The sequence below is a fragment of the Drosophila virilis genome, chromosome 4 (genome assembly GCF_030788295.1).
Source record: "Drosophila virilis strain 15010-1051.87 chromosome 4, Dvir_AGI_RSII-ME, whole genome shotgun sequence".
Classification (NCBI taxonomy): Eukaryota; Metazoa; Arthropoda; class Insecta; order Diptera; family Drosophilidae; genus Drosophila; species Drosophila virilis.
The window spans coordinates 1,263,062-1,285,366 of NC_091546.1; the positions used below are offsets into that span (position 1 = coordinate 1,263,062).

Sequence of the window (22,305 nt, forward strand, 5' to 3'; positions counted from 1 at the left end):
ATTTTGCATATCAAAAGGCGACTCCGTCTTGTTGTGCGTATGCCAGCTATGGGAAAATAAGAGCCAGCCCAAGCCGAGAGCCCATGTGTTTGCTTAGGCGGTAGTCGGATTTGCCGGTGTGTGTGGGCCAGCATACAAAATAGCGCACAGTCTTAGCCACTGGCCAATGGTTGTTTTAATGTACACTCAGACTCATTGAGCTCATTGAAATTGTTGTGGGCAAGCAAATAGCCGAAGGCGTTAAGAACCTACTCAAATTGACTCAGCCACAGATGTTAGATGATAGGCGCACAATTTCTCGAACATCACGTGTTGCCAGCCACTTGAAAGCGCCAGCTCCACTTGACTGCATCCAGTCAACATTAGCCGAGGGCTGTTTGCAAGTGTCGCTACATGACAGCAGTTGCAGTAACTGCACTAGTAGCAGTTACTGCAGCAGTAGCAGTAACTGCAGCTACGAAGATTAATGGCATTTTGCGCGTTCATTGACATCGTGTTTGCATCCGCCCAGTGTTGACGGCAAGTCTAGTAACAAGTTGAAAATTTACGAAATATATTCCATAAAGCTGCTCGGCAACATTTGAAGCTTCATTTAACAATATTATGGACAAGTTGAAGGGCGAACATGTAAAGTGAATAATCAGCAAAGTGTATTTGGAACTAACATATTGGATTTTAAATAAATGAAAGCTTCCAGTTTGAGCTTTATCATAATCATAAAATATTACATATAAATAATAGAAAAAAAGGGGCAATCAAAGTCATCTTACATTAGCTGCTTAAGGCTCTCAGTGCTACGGACTTAGTTGGTCAAAAGCTTCCTCTTTTCGTTTCCACCCTATACTAGAGCGTATAGAAGCATTTGCTGTCATATATATATATTCTTGGACTCGGCAGCAAAAACTGAAGTTTAAGAATCGAGAACATGTGTGCAGAAGAACTTGAAAACAATCGATTGGATTATGTCGATGTGTTTGGTGTATCGTGTATCGAAGTTTTGTTTAAAATCGATTTTCCTTTCCAGCTTGTTTAGCCGGAGGCAATTTTAGCTGCGTTCTGTCTCTGTCTCTGCCCAAAGCTGACGCAAACAATTTCGGCCTCCTTCTATAAATCAAATCATATGCAAATCGTATTTCTCTATCAGAGAGCTTCTGTAAAATGACTTTCATATTTTTTCATGCTCTGAAAATCGATAAATAGTTTTATATCAACTGCCGTAATTTGCCGAAAATAACTTTAATATACACATAGTAAAATCGCAATTTCGTGTGACACTCAAAAATCATACAAAATTCATAGTGTTGCCATAAATCTCATATGCCATTGCCTGTCAATAATGTGGAAAGTTTTGCGTTGACAAACAACAACAAAGTTTATTAAGTTTCCATATTAAAAAACAGTTTGCAACAGCAACAACATTAGCGGCAAATGTGTGCCACACACACACACACGCACATATATGATAATCGCTGTGTGTGCCAAAAAAAAAAAAAATTGAAGAAACTGACGAAAATCGAATAATATTGAGTGAAATTGAAAAAAATAACGTTGCCTACTTATGAGCGTCGTCGCCAACTGAACTACTTCAAAAACGCATAAAAAATCAATGGCAACGAATGTGCGCAATAAATGTCAGCGACAAGGCAAACAACAACAGCAACAACAACAACAATAACAACAGAAGGAAAATGAAAATGAGAACGCAAAGGAAAACTTCACATGCTGTTTTTCTGCCCGCCTGCGGGCTCTGAGCTTCGAATGCTTCGTCTTTTTTTCGCATAGCATACTTTTGTGCGTTGTGAGGCAGGCTACATAACGGGACGCTGCGTGACTAAGGGGGGGGGGGGTGTTGGGGGCAGGATGGAGAGCGTGTGAATTGGTCGCGGGGCATACAAATTGAAAATCCGCCATAAATTGAAGTAGAAGCAAAAGCAAAGTCTGCGTCTCAAAAGCTGATGACAATTTATTGTTCACACTTGTAACTGATGATGGTGCTTAGGGCCACGCACACACGCACACACACGCGCACATACACGCGGACGCACACACGTGCAGCAATTTGGGGCATGTGTTTGCCAAAGTATATTTCATTGTCTGCAGACCAGGCAAAAAGTAGGCTCTACAAATTGCTAGCCATTATTTTGCGCCAAAGTCAATATACAATCTATATATATACACACAACATAAATTTGATTTCATTTTATTTTATTTTTTTTTTTTTTTAGCTGCCCAGGTGTGTCAGGTACGCATGTGTGTGTGTGTGCGTGTTGTGCCGCTGACAGTCGATAATTTAAAAGGCCTTTCTCAACTTTTGCATAACTTGTTTCTGCAATTTCTTGTTCTTTTCCTTTCTCCGAGTTTCTTTTTTTTCTTTTCTTTTGTAGTTTATTTTCATTTTCCCAACTTTAGCCATTTACAATGGACTTTTAGCGGCTACCTTAGCTGCCAGCTAAGTGGTTGCATAACTCGCATTCAAAACTACTCGCATCAGGCTGCGAAACTTTTCCAATAGTTAGAACAAATAAAAAAAGGCAAGCGTGCCGCCTGCTCCATACCTTTAAATGATGCGGCAAATGATTTAAGGTGAAGCCTCGTGTGTATTGCATAACAATTTGCCCCCTCCCCATCAGAACTGGACAGCGCCTGTTGACGCCGCCCCAGGCCCCCCCACAATCATTCATCACATTTAAATTCATAACATGGAAAAAAAAATGCAAAAAAATGAAAAACAAGAATCCACTTTGTTGTTTTCCCCACAGCGCGCTGAATTTATGAGACTCCGCTATAGCTACTAAGTCCCGGCTAATAGCGGCTTTAGAATTTATAGAGTTTTGGCTGCGGCTTACGAGTGCTTCCCATGGACAGTGGACGCGCGTTACGTATACGTAATATCAATAGAGACCAGAGCCACACAGCTCGCTCATAAAGCTTGCAACGCACGAAGTCTGTGTGTTTGTGCGTGTGTGTGTCTGTTAAAATATGTTCCAAAAATTGTTTAAGTTATTCGAAACAGATTCCTGTTGCAAAAAAAAAAAATCAAAGCTAAGTCAAATTTATGTAAGGACTTGCCAAACAAAAATCGAGAGAAACTTAAATAAGAAGTTAGTTGCGTAAAAATACAAATTTTAAAAGTTAAAAAAAAAAAAACTTTTATAAATCGAGATTTTGTATTTAAAATAAAGTAAAATAGAATAGGTAAAAAAGGTCGTTCCGCTTGAAAATTAAATGCTCTTGTAAATAATCTGCATATGCGCATGAAATTTGGTGTTAGTATAAAAAACTTTTCAACATAATTTTCCTCTCTTTCTCTATATATATATATCTTTATATATTTTTATGTATTTATCGAGGCTATAAATATACCGAGAGTCTATCCTCACCACAAGATCTAGAAGCATTCAAATTGCACTCAAGCTTCCTTCTTCCTTTTCAACTAGCAAGCGGCACGTTGCTGGTTCAAACTTTAAAATAAATAAATAATTATTCAAACTATTCACTATGAACAATTAAATATAATATGAATAGGTTGCCAAATGCAACATTAAAACAGAAATAATTTTACAAAAAATACCCTCGGAATGTGCATAATAATTATGAACTGAAAGGGCATACGGCATTCGTTTTGCATAAGTCCTTGATCCTTTGTTATTTAAAGCAAAGGCCTTTTCTGCTTTTTGACATATTATGCTATAATTTTTGTGGCAAAACGTTTAGTTGAGCTACATAAATAATAAATAAATAACACACACAATCGGCGGGGTCGGGTCGGGCAGCCAGGCGTGAGGTTCACATAATGATGAGCTACGTGCAAAAGACGGGCCGTATCCGCTGTTGTTGTTGCTGCCGTGCTCTAAGCTCTAGTTGGGGTCTTGATGTACAAGCCCGTCCGGCAGGTCTTGTGGCCCAGCTCAGACAACCTCAGTGGAAGGGCAGGGGTAGAGAACAAGGGGCTTGCCGTATTAATTTGCATTTTGTTGACTCAATTCATGCAGCAAAATGTTTTTACATAGATTTAGCATAAAATATTTCAAACAACTTCTGAGAGCATGCATAAAAAAGTGCAAACGTTTTGCTTCCTTTTTTAATTGTGTGTTTTTTTCCTTTACTTTACATTTGTTGTGAGAAGTCCACCCATCGATATGCAAATGCGTTTGGGTGGCAAATTGAAAAACTTTCAAGTACTCTCCCAACTAATAGTCGTAAATATTTATGCATCCATGTGTAAGCCGGGCAAATGAAATTCAAATGTGTCCAACTGTCTGAGCTGAGCCGAGCGGCAGCTCAGCCAGACTTAGCTGCAGTCGAATCAATGCTGCCAGCTTTCATTTCTATCCTTGTAATGTGCCAAGATTATATCAAATTTCGGCATTCCCGCGTTACGAGCGCTTCTCCACAGTCAAAGACACAAATAAAATCGAAATCTAAATCGAAAATACGCATATTTGGTGCCATGAATTGCGAACGAAATTAAATTGAAATTGTTTTGGCAACTATACAACACTGGCCTGGGGCAAAATATTCATATTACGCTTGAATAAAAATAGTCCACATGGTGCATAATTGATGTACGTCGGACCTTCAATTGATTGGACTAACTAGAATTTATGCAAGAGAATTTAATTAAACTTTACACATAACACACTAAATTCAATTACATTTTGGTAATATTTTATTTTCACATTCTCTTTATAGTTGGCCGAGTTAGTGGCAACATATCAAGTAAATTTGTCTATCTGTGCATCCATCTATCTGGCTATCTATCTGTCTGTCTATCTATCAAACTGTTAGGCCTCGAGAAACAATCTTTAAAGCTTTATATTAGGCACATTCTGTAAATTCTCAATAGTTTTACAACACTGTTTTGCAGCTCTTACGGAATGCAACTCTATGCTCTACAAAAATCGTATAAAATATTAATATTCTCTTTACAGTTTGATATATTTATATGCTATAAAATGATTATTAAATTATCTACATATATCTATCTACCTGTTTATCTTTCTATCTGCTTATCTATTTATCAGCCTATCTATCTGTCTATCTATCTAAAACTTCATTTTATATCTGTTGTCTTGGGCTGTGCTCTACTTTCTTGAGCCAATTTGATCTAATTTTCGCCGCCTTGCAGCAGAGTCATGAAATAATCAACAATCTATGTCAGCATATATTTAAGCAAATAAGCGCCAACATCAGCTGCCATCTAATATCAACTTCATCTGCATCTCATGGAGTTGGGAAGCTGGCCCGAAAGCTCTGGCTCTCTGGCAACTAATATGAATTTATGGCCTTAAGAGCGCGCTGTGTGACACAGACACGCACAGAAAATTAAAATCAACTGGGAGTAGTCGTTACGGAGGCTTTCACTTTCGCTAATGTGTTATGAGAGGCAGTCCGGGCCAAGCCAAGCCAGCGCGAGTTAATAAGCGTTGGGCGTGAGTGTATTTGCGTGTGTGTGTGTGTGTGTGTGTGAGCGTATATGTGTGTGGGTGTGTGCGTGTGTGTGTGCTTAAGCAAATAGGTCGCCAGTTACACACACTGTCGCATTTTAACGCCCTAAAGCTTACATTGTAGACGCCGCATTTGGCCAACTGAAACACGCCACTAACAAACAAGCTTGGCATCAAGTGTTGCTAACAGCACGACTCAAATATACCCTGGGCATAAAGAGCTTGACAAGTAACTAAAGCCCAAGCTCTCGCAATGTCAGAAGTGTCAACTAGTTTGTGTTGGTCGGGGGTAAAAAAAGCGATACACAGGCGATAATAATGATATAAATCGAATTTTTAGCTTTCCTTGGTTTGTAATGCATATACCCTGCAACTGGCACATGCTGTTTGCAGGGTGTTAAAAAGAACTCTAAGAAAATATGCATTAAAAGTTATATAAATCGAATTTTTAGCTTTCCTTAAAAAACACTTGGTTTGTAATGCATATACCCTGCAACTGGCAAATGCTGTTTGCAGGGTGTTAAAAAGAACTCTAAGAAAATATGCATTAAAAGTTGAATTTTTGTGCGGTTCTTCTGGCTGCTGCTGCTGTGTGTTTGTGCGCCGCAAAAGTCAAAGCTGAAATTGAACTCAAGATTAAGGCGAAGCAGAAATTTTCCTGGCCGAAGTTGCGCTTTGGGGGATTACCAAGTAGCACATAAGCTGACAAATACACACCAACATACACCCACATACACACACACACACACACAGCTATCAACGCACACTCATGTTTAATCAAATGCGCATACATAAATCTCTGAGTACGCATTCGCAGCTGAAGAGTTTGTGTGTGCATAAGTTTACTTGTAATTGTATGCATTTTTTATTTATTTATTTTATTTAGTTTTTTGTTGTTTTTACACTTGATTTCATTTGGCAAGTCACTTTGTGTACTGCATATTCAAGTTGGTGCGATTTCTGCTGCGCCACGGAGCGTATGAGTGATTAAAAGTTTAAGCATTAAGCAAAATTGCGTCTAATCTTGGCTGCAATTCCATTTTGGGCAATGCTAATTAGAGCACGCTCCAATAAACAGCTTGCCGACAATCGTTGCCAGGCAATCGGAGAGTCGAACTTCTGATTTGTCTTTTCAGGCTGTTGCCTGAGCTTGATTTGGTTTTAGTTCGCTTACGTTTTCGCTTTCGCTTTGGGCCAAGACACTTGATTTTGTGTGCTTTCTGGCATTTCCAATTATTATGCAACAAACAAATAATCAAATATGCTTTTGAGAACTTGCCGCAGCTGGCGCCGCACAAAAAGCTGCCACAAACAAAAATCACAACAGACCTGATAATACTCTTTGCACGCAAAACGCAAAACTTTTTAATCGATGAAACTTTTTGGCCAGTATTACGTGACGCAGTTTTCTCGGACCGGAAGCGAACTTTAACCTAATTGGCAACAGCTGCACCCAGGCATATATAATTAATGGCTAACATCTATTTTTTGACACGACACGAAATCTATTTGAATCAATTTGAAAAGAAACTATCCAATTATATTGTTAGCCTCAGCCTCGACTATTTATTTATGTGCTAGGCTTAGCCCAAATGTAAAATCTTTCGAGTTTTCTTATTTTCTTTCATTGCATTTATCCTTGTGAATTTTGATTTTGGCAATTTCTAGTTTAAGTTGGCACTGCATTGCATTTATTTCTCAATATTTATTTTTGGTAATTTTCATTTTTTTTTATAGAATTCAAATTCTCCTTTCGCAAACAATTCCATTTAAATTTTAGAGAATACAATTTTATTTGATTTAAGATCGAAGTTTCATTCATTTTGGGTAATATCATATCAAGTCCCATTTCGCAGTCCCATTTGCGAGAAATATTAGTATAACCATTAAAAAAATGAAATTTCGACTCTGCATGCAATAAATGAGAAGCTGTTTCGAATTATTGAACAATTCGGAGGACTATCTCGAGAGTTGCTTTGGCAACCGAGAGCTGACTTAACTCTAATTAAGCGATTATAGATAAATATGCCATATTACCATAAGAGGAGTTTTCTTTTTCGTGAACAGAATTTTTCTGTATGTCATCGTCTTGGGAAAAACAAAGAAAATAAGCCTTAAATAAAGCAACAATTTATATTCAATGTATTTGGGCAGTCGATAATTTGCTATGAATAAATTATTTGCATCGAGAATGTCTAAAATTAACTAGAATAATTTGACAGCTGCTCACTTACCAATCTCCCACCATAGGACAAATGTCATACGGATATTTTTATAAGCCATAAACAGATTAAGGTTTATCCATTGAGGCATGCATAGATTATCAAAGCCGAGAACAAGCATTCAACTAGATAATTACAAGCAGCCGCAAACACAAAGCCAAACAGAAAAACTTCCACAACAAATACACACACATATACACACGCACATATAAAGAGCGAGATAGAAGCCCATAAATAATAATTAAATGCGTGACTAATTACTTGTGTAATTTGCTATTATTAAGCAGCAGCAGCAGCAGCAGCAGCAGCGGCAACAAAAGACGCTGAACAGACGGAAGTTGACGCCAAAATGGCGTTGTCATAATAGATATATAGCTAGACAGATATAGCCAGTACGCACACACACACACACGCACATATGTGACAGCAGAGAGAGGGGGGCGAGAAGTCGCATAATGAGCTGGCAATATGTCTGTCGAGTTATGCTTATCGCTAGAAATTAAGTTCAAGTTGCCGCCGCTTGTAGATAAGTATTTGTCAATGCATAACTTAGCTGTGCGTGTGTGCCTATCTGTGAGTGCGTGTGTGTGTGTGTGTGTGTGTTTGTGTATGGGTGTTGACGATGATTAAGTTGACAACAACTGTCAACTTTGCTTTAGCGCGCGCTGACATAACCTAAACGCACTCACACAGACACATACACTCACACACACACACACACAGATTGCCTTGGCAGCTGCCGTGTTGTGGTTTTTGCCAGCTCCTTCTGCGGTTTAATGAGTCTTGATTTATTTCATTTCCTTCATTTTCGATACGACGTTTGTCGTCGTCGCTGTCTGCGCCGCGTGTTGTCACCCCTGACTCGCACACACGCACAAAAATATTATGCACTGGTATGTGCCTATCGCTACCCCTTCCCCACCACCCACCCTCCTTCTCACTACATTCCCGATCCGGCATCTTGTTATTTACATGAGCACACCAAAATTCATTACTCATGCCCGTGGCATCTGATACGCGTACTCGCCTTCACATTTTACCTGTGCCTTTGACTTCGGCAAGGCACTTGCCGTTTTAATTAAGACATTGATTGCTTAATTAAATTTCTTTGCAACCAACATTTACTGGTGACAACGCCCAACGATTTTAAGTGTATTGCGCTGAACAACTTACGAGACAAATACAAATAATTATAATTTCAATTAGGCCTTGAGCTAGTTTGTGAGTGGAAAATGTGTGTTTTTTTAAGAAACGTTGCATATTACGTGGAAATTAATAAGCATTTAATAAATGAATATAAATAAATAACGATAAATAATTAAATATATAGATTATTACAAATTAAATCTGATGAGCCGTTGGTTTCCCAACATAAGCCCTGAAAATTGCATTAAGATCGGACCTTAAACACCGAATATATTCAAGAAAGTATTTTCTGTTATTTGTTTTCTCCTTAAGGGTATCTTCTAGTCGTGCAGTCCAGACTGGAGAACTATTTTTTATTATTTATTTATTTATTATTTGCAAAAACTATTCAATTCAACACTTTCTTCTTCTGCTGCACTCCTATTTGTTCAGGCTAGAACATTGCATAGGATAGATATAAATATATATATACATTTTCATATGTAAGCCAATTCCATTATTTGTTGCCACACAACGCGGCACAGACTTAACTCTATTCTTCGATCTTATCGAACAACTCCCACGTTAGCTTACGCTCAAAACGTTTGGAAAGCGCTCGAAAATTGCTTTCCGCCACTTCTACTGCATTTCCCGCCCGGTAGACAAGAGTTTTCATGTTAGTTTATATCGAGCCCAATATTTTGTGTTTTGTCTGTAAAGAACTAGGCATTATTCGACTGGCAGCATATAGTTGAAGACCTTAAATAAATTGTTAAATAAAATTGAGTTTTTTTACACATAAAAAGAAAATCTAGATAAATTATTTAAAATTGTATTCATGTTGAGAAATAAGAAAGAAAAATATAAAATAAATTAATTCAGCTTTGACAATTCCTGAACAAAAAAAAGAAAACATTTAAGTATTTGCACTTTAATCTTAAATTTATTCTTAAAATTTTGAATTAAGGCATTTTAGCTTAGTCAACAGACAAGTTCTTATCTTACATCTTACTTGTATTTTCCTGTTTTTCTTCTTTTTTTCTCTAATATTTACTAACATTAGCCAGGGGAATCAGTACGAGCTTTTTTTTTCAATATCCAACACTTAAATTTTATTACTTTGCACATTTGACGCCGCCATTTTGTGCAACCTGTGCTACTGCTGCTTCTTCTTCTGCTGCTGCTGCTGCACGTGCTCCCAGCGACATGGTCGCCCCGTCTCGCTCTCGCACACACACGCAGAATATCGGCTGCTTGTGCAGCGTAGCATTGCTCTGCATATAATCTCCATAAATACACATACATATAAACAAAATGTAAAATTCATAAAAAAAAAAGAAATATGCGAGCACGAGCATTTTTAGCCTTGCAGCTGGCAGTTCCACTTTAGTTCGCCGCATCGCATAGCATTTTATTCGGTTTCTGTGGCTCTTCTTCCCCCCCCCACCCTCGCCCTGCCCCACTCTCTGTGCCCTTCTTCTCTATCGCTGCTGCTTGGACTCGCTCGCTGGCTATCTCTTTCCCCCGCATTGTTTGCATGTGCTATGCATTTGCTTTGGCCTGTCTGCGGTTAGCCTCTTCCCACTCACCACTTCCGCTCTCCCCCCTCCACCCACTGCTCAGCCACATGCAATATTTATTTGCCTAAGCGCCGCTTGTTGTTTGTTTACACTTTTTTCGGTTTATGTTTCTCCCTTTTGTGCGGGTGTCAATTTTATTTACTTTTTACTGCACCAACTTGACTTTTATACCCATTTCTGTTCTCTGTTCTCTGTTCCCATCTCCCAGTCCCTGTCCCTGCGTACTGTTCCCTGGTCACAGTTGTTTCCGTACTCAGTTCTGTCTACTTGTCATACGATCTGCTCTTAATCAAAATGTTACTTTCTGTGCACTTTTTTATGCAAAAGCTTTTTTAATCTCTTGTTCTTGTATGTTTTTTCTACGTAAGTGTAAGATATAGTAATAAGCTAATAATCCTTCATGTCAAGAACACATTTGTAGTTCAAAATCACATCGCAAAAAAGAACTTTAAACTCTTCCAGGTATTCCATAGATAATTTATGGCTTCCCAAAAATAAATTCTTCATTTTAGAACTTCATTTAGTTCCACTTTCTCTTACAAATCTAAGACATATGAGTAAAGATGTTCTCTAAGAAAATGAAACTATAAAATCACAATTATAATCGAAATGCCGAAGTTTAAATACCCTCAATCGTAATTCTTAATATTTTTATATAAATACTCAATCGGAACTATGTAATCTATATAATATGATAATATTAAATAAGATTTTGATTATAAAAATTCGCTTAAAGGCGTCACACGTTTCCCAACAAAATTTAAATGCCCTCTGCAAGACTATAATTAAAAGATATAAAAAGCAAGCACGTCGAAAATGACCGAATAGAAGCTACTCTGTTTTAGTTCTAAAGTACCCTTGAACACATATATTTAAGCCTTTTACGACTCTTATATTATTGGTACCTCATTTTGTGTTACTTTGGAAATAGTCAATACAACCAGATCGTATAGAGTATATTGTATGGTAGTATAGAGTGTATATAGTATATATACTAGACATTCGCATGTCTTAATTAACACTAGCAGTCACTTGTCTGAGTAGAGGGTATTTTTAGCAGAGCTCAGCTTAAGCTCGCGCCACACACTCGCACACTGAGACGCACACACAGGCGCACACTGGCACGGATAATGTAAACATAAACAGGGCAATAAAATATGAAAAGCCATAGGCGAACGGCAACAGTCGCCAACTGGCAGCCACACCCGCGGAGTCGCTAGAGAGCCGAAAGAAGAGCCAAGCAAAAAAAGATGGACATCACATATGCCGTGGAGAATGCCCACGATGAGAACATATTAACACACGACCTGCCCCTGGAGAAGGAGGTGAGTGATGTGCCGATTGTTGGAAAAACGCGAGTCGAACTGCTGATAGCTCTGGTATTTCCAGCTGTATTTGTCGTTCATGCTGTCGCTGCTGACGCTGGAGCCGCATCCGGACGATAGCTTCAATTGCGACGAGGAGACGCTGCGCATGCGACAGCAGCTGTTGATCTACAAGGCGGAGGTGGACGCCTTGGATCGCAATGCCGACGACTACTACGAGAAGAAGGAGCAGCTGATCTTCAAGATTTTCTGCGAATTTCGCGGCCTTGTCTACGAGCCCGAGATACTCGAGTGCCGCTGCGAATTTGGCGCAGATCTCAATTGAATGCCGATTTGTGAATAAAGCGCTTTTCAAGCAGTTCAGCTGATGGCATGCCCAGCTGTTGCTTCCCTGTACCAAGGCTGCTGTCTACCTTTTCAGTTGGGAATTAATGTCGGGCATTTCAATTTACCTGCAGTCAAAGGGTCCCAGACCCCGGTTGGAGCTAGCCTTTGTACCTTACCTTGTCTAGAAATTAATTTCAACTGATGCCACAACGACACCGGAGGCTCCGCAAAAACCATTTGAATGCCAGGCGTATTATTTAACAACCAAATAAACAAGGCAGCTGGGCGTGGCAGTACGTGTGTGTGCGTCCACAAAATGAGTTAACATGTCTAAAACTGGTTGGATTATTGCTCTGACAGGCAATGACAATACATGTGTGGGCTGTGCCAGTGACTGTGCCTATGTGTGTGTGTGTGTGTGTGTTCTGTCTTTGCCGCAGCTCGCACCGGTGCCTACAGGTACCACCAAGTGGGGTGTCCATATGTCTTATGCACGACTTGAGCGCAGACATCATTAGGCAAAAGTGCGTACAAGTCAATACCCTGTAGCCCATTTAAAAGGGGCATATTGATCATGTTTAAATATATAAAAAAGCAGAGACAAAATATAGGCTCTCTGAGATTTGTTAGAGTTGAAGGTTATAAAGAACATAAATTTGGGAATTTTATACTAAGCCATCGTGTTAAAGAATATTAGGTACGCGACACTCTACAAAGCTTATATACATATATATACATTAATAGTTTTATAAAAATGTTATAGAAACCACGTCAGATGTTTAACAAGCTTAACTCAATTATTTACAATTCAATTAATTAACTGCTTACGTGGTATCTGCTTGTCGCTCAACCTCAAGTAAAGCACACTCTTTATTTGTACCTCAAGAATGTTCATTTAAATTGGCTCAGGTGGAATGCTGTATGCTGGAATGTTGAGTTACCAAAAACTGAACAGATCCGAAACGAAACGAATTGAACTGAACGGGAACCAACTCGAACTGAACTGAAGGTTCATTAAAATTTCAATTTCTGGGAATTTGTTTAATTAAGCATAGTTTTCCAAACATGCTGACATGTGCCCCCCTTTTATGCGACCTATTCTCTCCTCGTCCCCTTTGCTCTTAACAATTAATTGCGTAATCGAATTTAATGGCTGCAGGTTAAAGCCAACTTTAAACTAGCTTGAGATATCAGCGGGAAATAGCTGCAAATGCTGCTCCCTTCATTAATTATCGCGGAAAATGCGTTATTTCTGGCCCTGCACGTCCTGTCACGCACACATGCACGCCCCCTGTTGGGCAAAGCGTGTAATTAAGCAGCATCTACCGTTCGGAGTTGCCATACCTCGTTCATGTTTCCGTTAACCAAACTCTTCCTCTTGCCTATGTCCGTTTTCCTTTGCGTTGGCTCGCGGTTTTTAGGTGTGTGCTGCTGCGCTCCCTCTCACTCCCTCTCGCCCACTCTCGCTCTCGTGCGCTGTCTCCCTCTCTCTTCGGCGACCCATTTACTCAAGTATTAATAACGCCAAAGTGTTGCTGGGGAAATTTATTAAGATGCCGTCGCCGGCAGGCGTTGCCACTTGGCGGACCGTTGATGCCTCAGCTGTTGCCACTTCAACATTTTTTAGGGCCTCCCTTGTTTTTTTTTCTTTGGCCGTTTTGTAGTTTTGTTTTTCACTTGAAAACCTTGAAGCTCGAAGCCTGTGTCTATAATTTGGGCAATTTATTAACAATGTGGCGTATGCGTAATATTTAAAGAGCTGCCCAAAATGCTGAAGAACTTTAAAAAGGAAAAACAAGCGCAAGCACGAGAAAATTATTGAGAAATTCCAACAAAATTCATTTAATATTGACAAAATATTTGCCGAGCCATTTTTTAAGGCCTAAGCTTCAATTAATGGACTTTAGCAAAAACAACAAAAGGCAACTGAAACGCTGAAGCTTAAATACGCACTCAGACACAAAGTTTTCTCTGTTAAAATGTAATTTAGGAAATTTTATAACAACGCAAATCTTCTTCTTTATTTCATGATAAAATCACAATTCCCTGCCTATACAATTTTTGAGTACTTTCACTTTCGCTCATCTACGTTTTGTATTGTTTTCAAGTCTTAAAACAATTCTCATTTTCTTAGAAATTTAACGCACTCCAGTTTAAGGCTTAAGTATGCGAACAATTGACCGTTCAGCTTATTTCTAAATTGCGTGTACTAAATAAATAAATTGGCTCTAAGCAGCAATTCGCATGAGTTGAACTTATTGCAGCCAAACGTACGTCAGGCAGTGAAATAATATTTTATTTCACTCTTTTGGGTGCAATATTTTCAAATACACCACCCTCATGCGTTTTCCTGTCCGGTCTCTGCCGCAAACTTTCCACCAATAAGTCAAGCACAAAGCCGGGCAGCTCTGTCTCACACACAAAAGACGAACTGACACTGCCATAAAATAGTTCTAGCCGCAAAATGACAGCGTTTGCAGTTTGCTGAAGAAGAATAATGCGAAGTCTATGTGATGCGATTGCCAAATGAATATTATATAAGTATAATATCATGCTGAAAAATTACTCTCCCCTGTCGTGCTTTTTAGCGTCTTCTTAGTTCAAGAAAAGAACTTCAATTTAATTTAAAGTTAATTTAAAAGATAAAACGGTTCGAAAGCTTCAAATTTGATCTATTAAAATTTTAACTATTTTCCCCATTTGACAACACGGAAAATAAATTCAAATTTTGATTCTTGTGTTCTTGATTCTAAAGTTCTATATGTTATATATTTCACATTTTCCTACCCTCATAACTCGGTCAAAACTCAACCGATTCTCACGAGATTTGGCTTTTTCTTTATGGTTTTCCCTCCAAATTAATCTAGCATTCAAATCTAAATAAGTATATTTTAGTCGAATTTCATGTCGAAATCTTACCCCAAATTTCGTATACAGACATGGATCAACATTTCCCATTCCAATAACTCGGTCAAATCTTATCTGATTTTCCCTAGGTTTGGCTCTCTGTTTATGGTTTGGCCAATTTATCAACTGGGCATCTAAATCTCATTATTTATGGTCGTAATTCATGTAAAAATGTAGCCTTAAACATCCACCTAGTATATACATACATATATATTCTTAAATGCGTATGTATTGAAAGCCATAGAGAGAAACTTTATATAAGTTAAAGAGTTAAATATTTTTGGGACTTTTTCCATTTTCACGCTGAGCTGTGCATCGATAGTGAGGGAATTGTCAGATAGATAGCAAAAAAAAGACAAAATGGTGCGAAAAATATCTACGACACTCGCTGCGGGTGTGAATTTATGGGCGTAGCCGTAAGGTCATAGTTCAGCATATGTCTGCATGGCTTGGCCCAACAAATCATCATTAAATGGAACACATAGAGCGTGGACACAATGTCGACTGGCGACTGGCGACTGGCGACTGCATGTTGGGCCGCCATAAATAATAATTTAATTATTTTATTACTTAAAAATGCACAACAAATGCGTTTTACACACGCGCTCACAATTAACGTGAAAAACGCGCAGGAATTCAACCTTAAAGTCCACAGAATAATTGCGTTAATAAAAACGTAATGAAAAGTGGCCAAAAGTGAGCAGCAAAGCAGCCCGGTCCAGGGAATCCATTGTGGCAGCAAAGTAGTCAACAGCAAACTCTAAGTAACTGGCCGGGTTAAGTGGGAGCAGGGAGGGAGGGGGACTACAGCAAACAAACAAGCAGGAGCGCCTTTTTTTGAGTGTGTCCGACCCAAGGATACCCTAAAGCTAGATCCAATAGAAACGAAGTAGTAGAACTATGATATATCATATACACACTACCCGAGAAACTACAAACCAAATTTGTATGTACCTAATATCTAGAATCTATATTTAACAGTATGAAAGAAGATATCGAGAAAAAGGTTAACCAAATCTGCAAAAGGAATACGAGAATTTATTTTTCGAATTTCAGTCTTTTAATTGGACTTAGTTTGTGCACCTGATTGAGACTATCCCACCCAAATATGTGTATGTACGAAAGCAGAAGATTTGAACATGCTATCCGAGAACCTACAAAACAAATCTTGACATATCTAGCTTGTTAATCTATACTTATAGGTATGGAAGAATATCTTAGTTCTTCGAAGCAAAAGATTAAACAATTCTGCGTAAGAAAAGTGAGAATATGTATTTAGAATTTTATGGACTTATAGAAACAACATTTTGATGTATCTAGTTTATTAATCGATATTTATTGGTATAGGAAAATATATCGAGAAAAGACATTAGCCAGTTCTGTGTATAAAATACGATAATTAACAAAACTAGTTAGACTTAACGGCATCTAAAATCCACCTTTTGCCTGCTTTTACACAAACCGAGTATAGGCTTCTTTATCCCTTTTCAATGGGTTCAGGGTATAAAACAAACAACAAATGGCATAGACAAAGCCAGAGCTGGTTTTCATTTCAGCTCGGGCCATGGCGTTTGAAATGTCAGCACGAACAGTGCGACAAAAAGGCGTTGCCGCAATTAGCCAGCCAGGCAAATACGGAAATACGAAAATACGGTGAACACACGCTGAAAAGTGCGGTATGTGTGCGCATACTTTTTGCTGGCAACGTCACAGTGTGGCATGATGCTTATTATGCTTCTGGCAGCCCTTTTAACATGGGCATCCATTTCAACACGCCATGTGTGTGGTTGTATGTGTGTGTGTGTGTGTGTGTAATCATAATTGTAGTGGCTGCAAATAAAAACAACAAAAAAAAAACAACAACAATTAAGGGGCACGCAACAAAGGGCTTTTTACAGTCTGCTCTGCCCGTATGCGGACGGACTTGCATGTGTTGCCTGCTTTAAAATGTCGACTGTAAATTCTCGCATTGTTGTTGTTTCAATTGTTAATGTTGTTGTTGTTGTTGTTGTTGCCCAGCAGAGTTCATGTAACCCTTACGGCTAATACAAATACATTATTGTAGCAACAACAGGAACAACAACAACAACAACAATAATAGCAACAATGCCAAGCACTGGCATTTTATTAAGATGTGCCCTAGAATTCCTGGCAACAGCCAACAAAAATGATTGGTACACAAAGGCGGAGACTGAGAGAAAGCGATTCTTCAAATAGTTCGCCTTCAAGGATGAGAAGGGAAAATTAGCTCAAGCCAACATATTTGCCGTGGCACGTAAGCAGTGAGAAATGCGTGGAAAAGGTTGCGCATAGACTCGAAAATTGGGCTAATATTTTGCAAGTATTAATTTAAGTAATGTGCATTTATAAGTTGTTAAGTAATTAAAGTCTTAATTAGTTTTGTTCAAATTAAGGCTGATTTTGGCTTGATCCAAGATTCGACATCGAATTGTGATTTCGCATAAGCTAGGTTAGCTAACTTTTAAATAATATTTTGCATATGTTTTCATACACATTACTTTAACCACTTTGTAGCCCGAAAAATGTTATATGGTATCAATTATTAAACCAAAAACTGACTCACTAAGCAAATTTTTGAAGTATGGAAAAATAAAACTTTCAAAGGCAAATTAAATCGACAATTGCGCTGATTAGTTAGCAAAAAATAATATAAAAAGCAGAAATGACAATGGAATTTTCCCATAAACACAAATCAGTTGGTCGCAGTAAAATAAACAAAACTCGAATTGCTTTGTATACAAAGCAGGCCAGAACTGAATCTGAGTATTCGCGGAGGAACTGAATAACGAGGGGCAGTTGGAAGATGCTCCGTGGAATATGCTCTATAGAGAAGACTCGACTGTGTTGACACGGAGTCAACGATGGAATCATAAAAAAATATATTGATAAATCAGGAAAAATTATTAGAGGAAGCGCTTAGCTCTACAACGAGGCGAGAATAAAGACTAGCTTTTTATATATACGTGGATCAAAAAGAAAGCAAAAGCAATTTCATAGCGAGCTTCAATAGAGACTGCACTAACATTTTTTCTGGTGTCTGCAACAGTAAATCCAAGGCTCAAGGGTTAAAAGGAAAACTAACAAAACTAAAGCAGAAAAACAAAAAGAAAATAATATGAGCAACAAACAAAAAAAAAAAAAAAAGAATAGCAAAAAGAGAAGAGCTTACATTTGAAATAATTTTCATTGAGGGAGCCAAGGGAGGCGCTGCAAATGTGAAATAAAAGAAATGCTAAAAGTTTTCTCGTGTCGCAGCGAGCTGCGGAAACGGAAACGGAAACTGAAACGGAAGTCACATTGGACGACATGTGCGGACATGTGGCCATAATTTCAACACTCATAAATATGTAGATTTACATTTTGTGCACTTTGTGCGATTGTTGCCGCAATCACATTATGGCCAAATGTACACACAAATACCCACACATATACACATATATATGTGTGTGCGTGTGTGTGTGTGTGTGTGTGCGTATACAGATGCAATTCATTTGCTGGCATAACAAAAATATGCCTGTTCGACATGGTTTTAATTAAAAAATTTGGCCCGCCGGCCCGCTGCCAGGCCAACATAAATACGAAATATAAATTTGAAAACAACAACAATGAGTCGCAACAAAAATAATAATCAACAAAACTGGCAAATTATACAAAAACTTTGCTGTTCACACAGACATTACAATAATAAGAGCAGCGCCAACAATAAAGGTAACAACGACAACAACAACAACAACAACAACTACAAGAAAGGTAACAATAACAAGAAGAAGAAGAAGAAGAAGCCGCAGCACAGGCGGCCATTAAGCAAGTCTCGAAGAGCACAAAAGCTTCGCTGCGCCCAAAAAGAAATTCGGCAATACAACAGCACAAAAAAAAACAACAAGAAAGCGGTGCCTAAGACGGCACAACGAAGCCTAAATACCCTTACAGCCTGACAGATATGTGAGCAGCAGGGTGAAGCTTGTTGCCCAGCTTCATACAGATATATCGAGAAATAAATAATCGAATACAAATAATCCAATAACTTTTGGTTGTCAAATGATAGACAGACAGACTTTATTGACTAGGCGTGATTCCATCTACTTACACTCTATATATCTAATATACATTTCTCTAGTTTATCAATAAAGGAAATTGTGAGTCTTAGTTTCTGCCTAATCAGAAGTAAAGCTCCCTTGCATCAGATTGAATGAATCTTAAGCAGTTGTAAAGCTAAAGATATATACATATATAGTTATTTATACCATATAGTATGTATATATGCAATGAATAATAAGGAAGACACACATTTTTGACGATCATTAATAAGAAAATAATTAATAAATAAAGAAAAATACTGATCAAGAATAATAATAATAATAAAGTACTAACTCGTAGCTATCTCCCATGTGTTACACATTTCATGACACAACTGTAACATCCTCTGTAAGGGTATTTAAGCCGCACTGCTGAGAACGTAAACAATGCCACAAAAGCAACACGTGCCCCCAACCAATACTGTCCAGCCCCCTCCCGGCAGCGCCACGCCCCCGCTCAGTGTTAACGCCCCCCTCAACGCGCCTGCTAAATGCTCACGTAGTCGTCTTAATGAGCCACAGGTTTTACTTATACAATAGCCATGCCGACAGGTAGCAACAATAAAAAAGCGAGAGAGACAGACAGACAGACAGAGAGAGAGAGAGGGAGAGAGAGTGGGAGGTAGAGAAAGAGAGAGAATCAGAGTGAACAGCCTGGCAACAAGAAGATGAAAAAAAATGGCTTAATTTATTAAACACAAATTTAAGGGACACCAACAGCCTTTTGGACGTGCGTTTAATTAAAAATATCAAAACAAAAAAAGCACGAAAAAAACACAGCACTAAAAATGCCCTCAGGCGTCATCAGGGATGGGGGGTCACACACAAAGAGGGGGGCCTGTGACATTGGACACCTGGCGGGCAATGAAATTTTCAAACAATTTTCACATGTCACACAACAGAGTACAGAGCCCCCGCCCCCACAATGGACCCCCTTCTCGGTTTAACGTCAGACATTAGTAAATAGTTTCTAGAGCAACCCCCAAAAGTATCTGACACCATGTCTGCCCATCTGACAATGTGGTAATTTTGGCAAATTGTTACCATCTAATTAGCAGCACGAGTACACACAGCCAAAGACCAGACCAATAAGGAAAACCACGAAAAAGTTGAAGCTGAGATGCAGCCAAAAAAAAACTTAACGATGTATTTGAAGAAATTTTCTTCTTGTATCGGTTTGAATACTCGGAAACTCAGGGCAACAGTCAACAAAAGTAAAATTGATTATAATTATAAGAATAATTAAGTTATTTATATCTATCAGAGATGGATGTTTAAGCGTTGGACAAAGAAGTGGAAAATCGCCGGTTCAAACCCAGCAGCAAATATTAATAATATTATGTTTGTTTATCCAATTTGATTTTATTCACATAAACAAATGATAATTTATATCAACTGATTATTATAAAATCTTATAAATATACATATAAGTAATTATTATCAAGGCCATAATTCATGAGCTTATCAATTGTTGACAGCGAGAAACATTGATACAAGCTATTTATTCTTCGAACAGAGTTTAATAAATGGCTTTAAGCTTTCGATAAGAAGCCAGCAATTATTTTGCGGCTTAATTTTTCAGTCATAAAATGTAGCAAAAGCCAGCACACAAATAAACAAATGAGGACACAAGCTTCACAATGCGATGCATGTGTGTACATATACATATATGTACATATATTATATTTTTATTGAGCTGTTCTTGGGAAAAGTTGAAAAGTAAAACCACATACAGGAGATAAAAACCGAACAATTTAGCCCCGAGGCAGCAATCAATGCGTCGCATTTGTCAAGGCACCGAAATCGAAAGCGAAACCGAAATCGAACCCAAAACCAAAACAATTCCACATATCAAAGAGATGCCGTAGATGAAATGAACCAAAAGCTGCAATTATGAGCGGCATTCAATCAAAAGAGCCTCAGGGCAATAGGAAACATTCTTGGCCAATATTTTTGGCAGCCAAACAAGTTGCTGACAGTCAAATTGGTCAAACGTAGCAAGAACCCCACCCAAAGAAAATCTATAAGAAAAAAAGAAGGAAAACTAGAGACTGAATAAGATATATGGGCTGGCTAGCAGGAAGCGTTATAAAAGCCATTAATACATGGCCCACGAAATCAAAGTGTGAATACCGCTCAATGCGTTTCTCACATGATAGGCCAACAGCTTGAGGCTCAAACCGTTTTGGGCCAGTTTATTGTTAGCCAACATCGACAATAAAAGGCCCCGAGAATAAGAAGGCGAATCTTTCATTATTCATTATAAGCGCCAAACAGACCGCAATAACTTTTAGCCAAGGCCGGGTCGAAAAGGAACTCGAAGTCATTTATCTTGAGAGCCCGTTCGATGGCCGGTAAGTCACTGGTTCCGACTAACACAAAAATTTCATCAATCTTTCAATAATGCGCCACAAATTGCCACTGGAATGGGCACAGCCCCTCCCCTCCCAGCCTCACCTGCCACAGACCACTTTCCTTCAGGTAAGTAGTCGGCGGCAGAGTTCAGTGTCATGTAAATTTGTTTGCGCTGTTGCACGTAGCCAATAAAACGTCTTGGAATGTGCCCTCACTTAAGCGCCAATTGAACCACACTAGTGTACAGCCACACACCCACACACACACACACACACACACACACACACACACACACACACACACACACACTTGTACACCCTGCCATATGAGGCAGGTCATCAGTATAGAAAGAAAGACAGTCGAAAGTAAATAAATCATGCGGCCAGCCAAGAGTCCTTGAACTGTTTGCCTCAACGAACCCCAACAGACTTTTATTTATTTTTATCATTTTTCTGCCATTGCCACACACACACACACACACACACACACACACACACACAGACACACACACATGCATACATCTCGATGTATAGATGTATGTACATATTTTTTCTTCCGTTTCGCTTTTCTGATGGCTAATAAATTCGTGCCGCATTCGCATATCCCTTTTATTTATGTTTGTGTTTAGCGTTTTTTATTGATTATACTGCGTAAAATATCTATCGCTCTCTCTCTCTCTCTTCCCATATCCCCCTCTCTCCAAGTTTTTGAGAGATATTTCACATTTTATAAGTACCCAAGTTGTCAGATATATCGCATAGCTTGTCGCTTCACTGAGCCTAATGAAGTTATAGCTCGTTTCGGTTCTCGGTTTTCGGTTCTCCTTCTCATCTCTGGGGCAATATATTTTCATTAGCTGGTTTATTGTTGGCGGGGAAAATTAAGTTGTTCGGGTTCCACTTTTGCCCTGAGTCAGCGTA

The 22,305-nt window shown here is 38.6% G+C and overlaps 2 protein-coding genes across 3 annotated transcripts in view; one reads left to right on the forward strand and one right to left on the reverse strand.

Annotated features, from left to right (window-relative positions):
- The window catches only part of dpr2 (defective proboscis extension response 2), an 80,341-nt gene that overhangs the window by 15,765 nt on the left and 42,271 nt on the right, over positions 1–22,305 (reverse strand). The window lies entirely within an intron of this gene.
- Positions 11,552–12,095, forward strand: LOC6635785 (uncharacterized). Of its 2 annotated transcripts, none has more exons than XM_015169018.3 (2): positions 11,552–11,699; positions 11,749–12,095. In XM_015169018.3, exons 1-2 carry the CDS (start codon positions 11,625–11,627, stop codon positions 12,022–12,024), a joined length of 351 nt encoding a protein of 116 aa, XP_015024504.1. In that variant the 5' UTR covers positions 11,552–11,624; the 3' UTR covers positions 12,025–12,095. The 2 variants fall into 2 exon arrangements, with proteins under 2 accessions (XP_015024504.1, XP_002059181.1); XM_002059145.4 differs by having other exon boundaries at positions 11,764–12,095.

Excerpts from the sequence above, each read along its gene's own strand:
- LOC6635785 (XM_015169018.3), top strand. The coding sequence starts at position 11,625 with ATGGACATCACATATGCCGTGGAGAATGCCCACGATGAGAACATATTA. Across the intron at positions 11,700-11,748 it reads ACCTGCCCCTGGAGAAGGAG|CTCTGGTATTTCCAGCTGTA; the intron begins GTGAGTGATGTG and ends AACTGCTGATAG.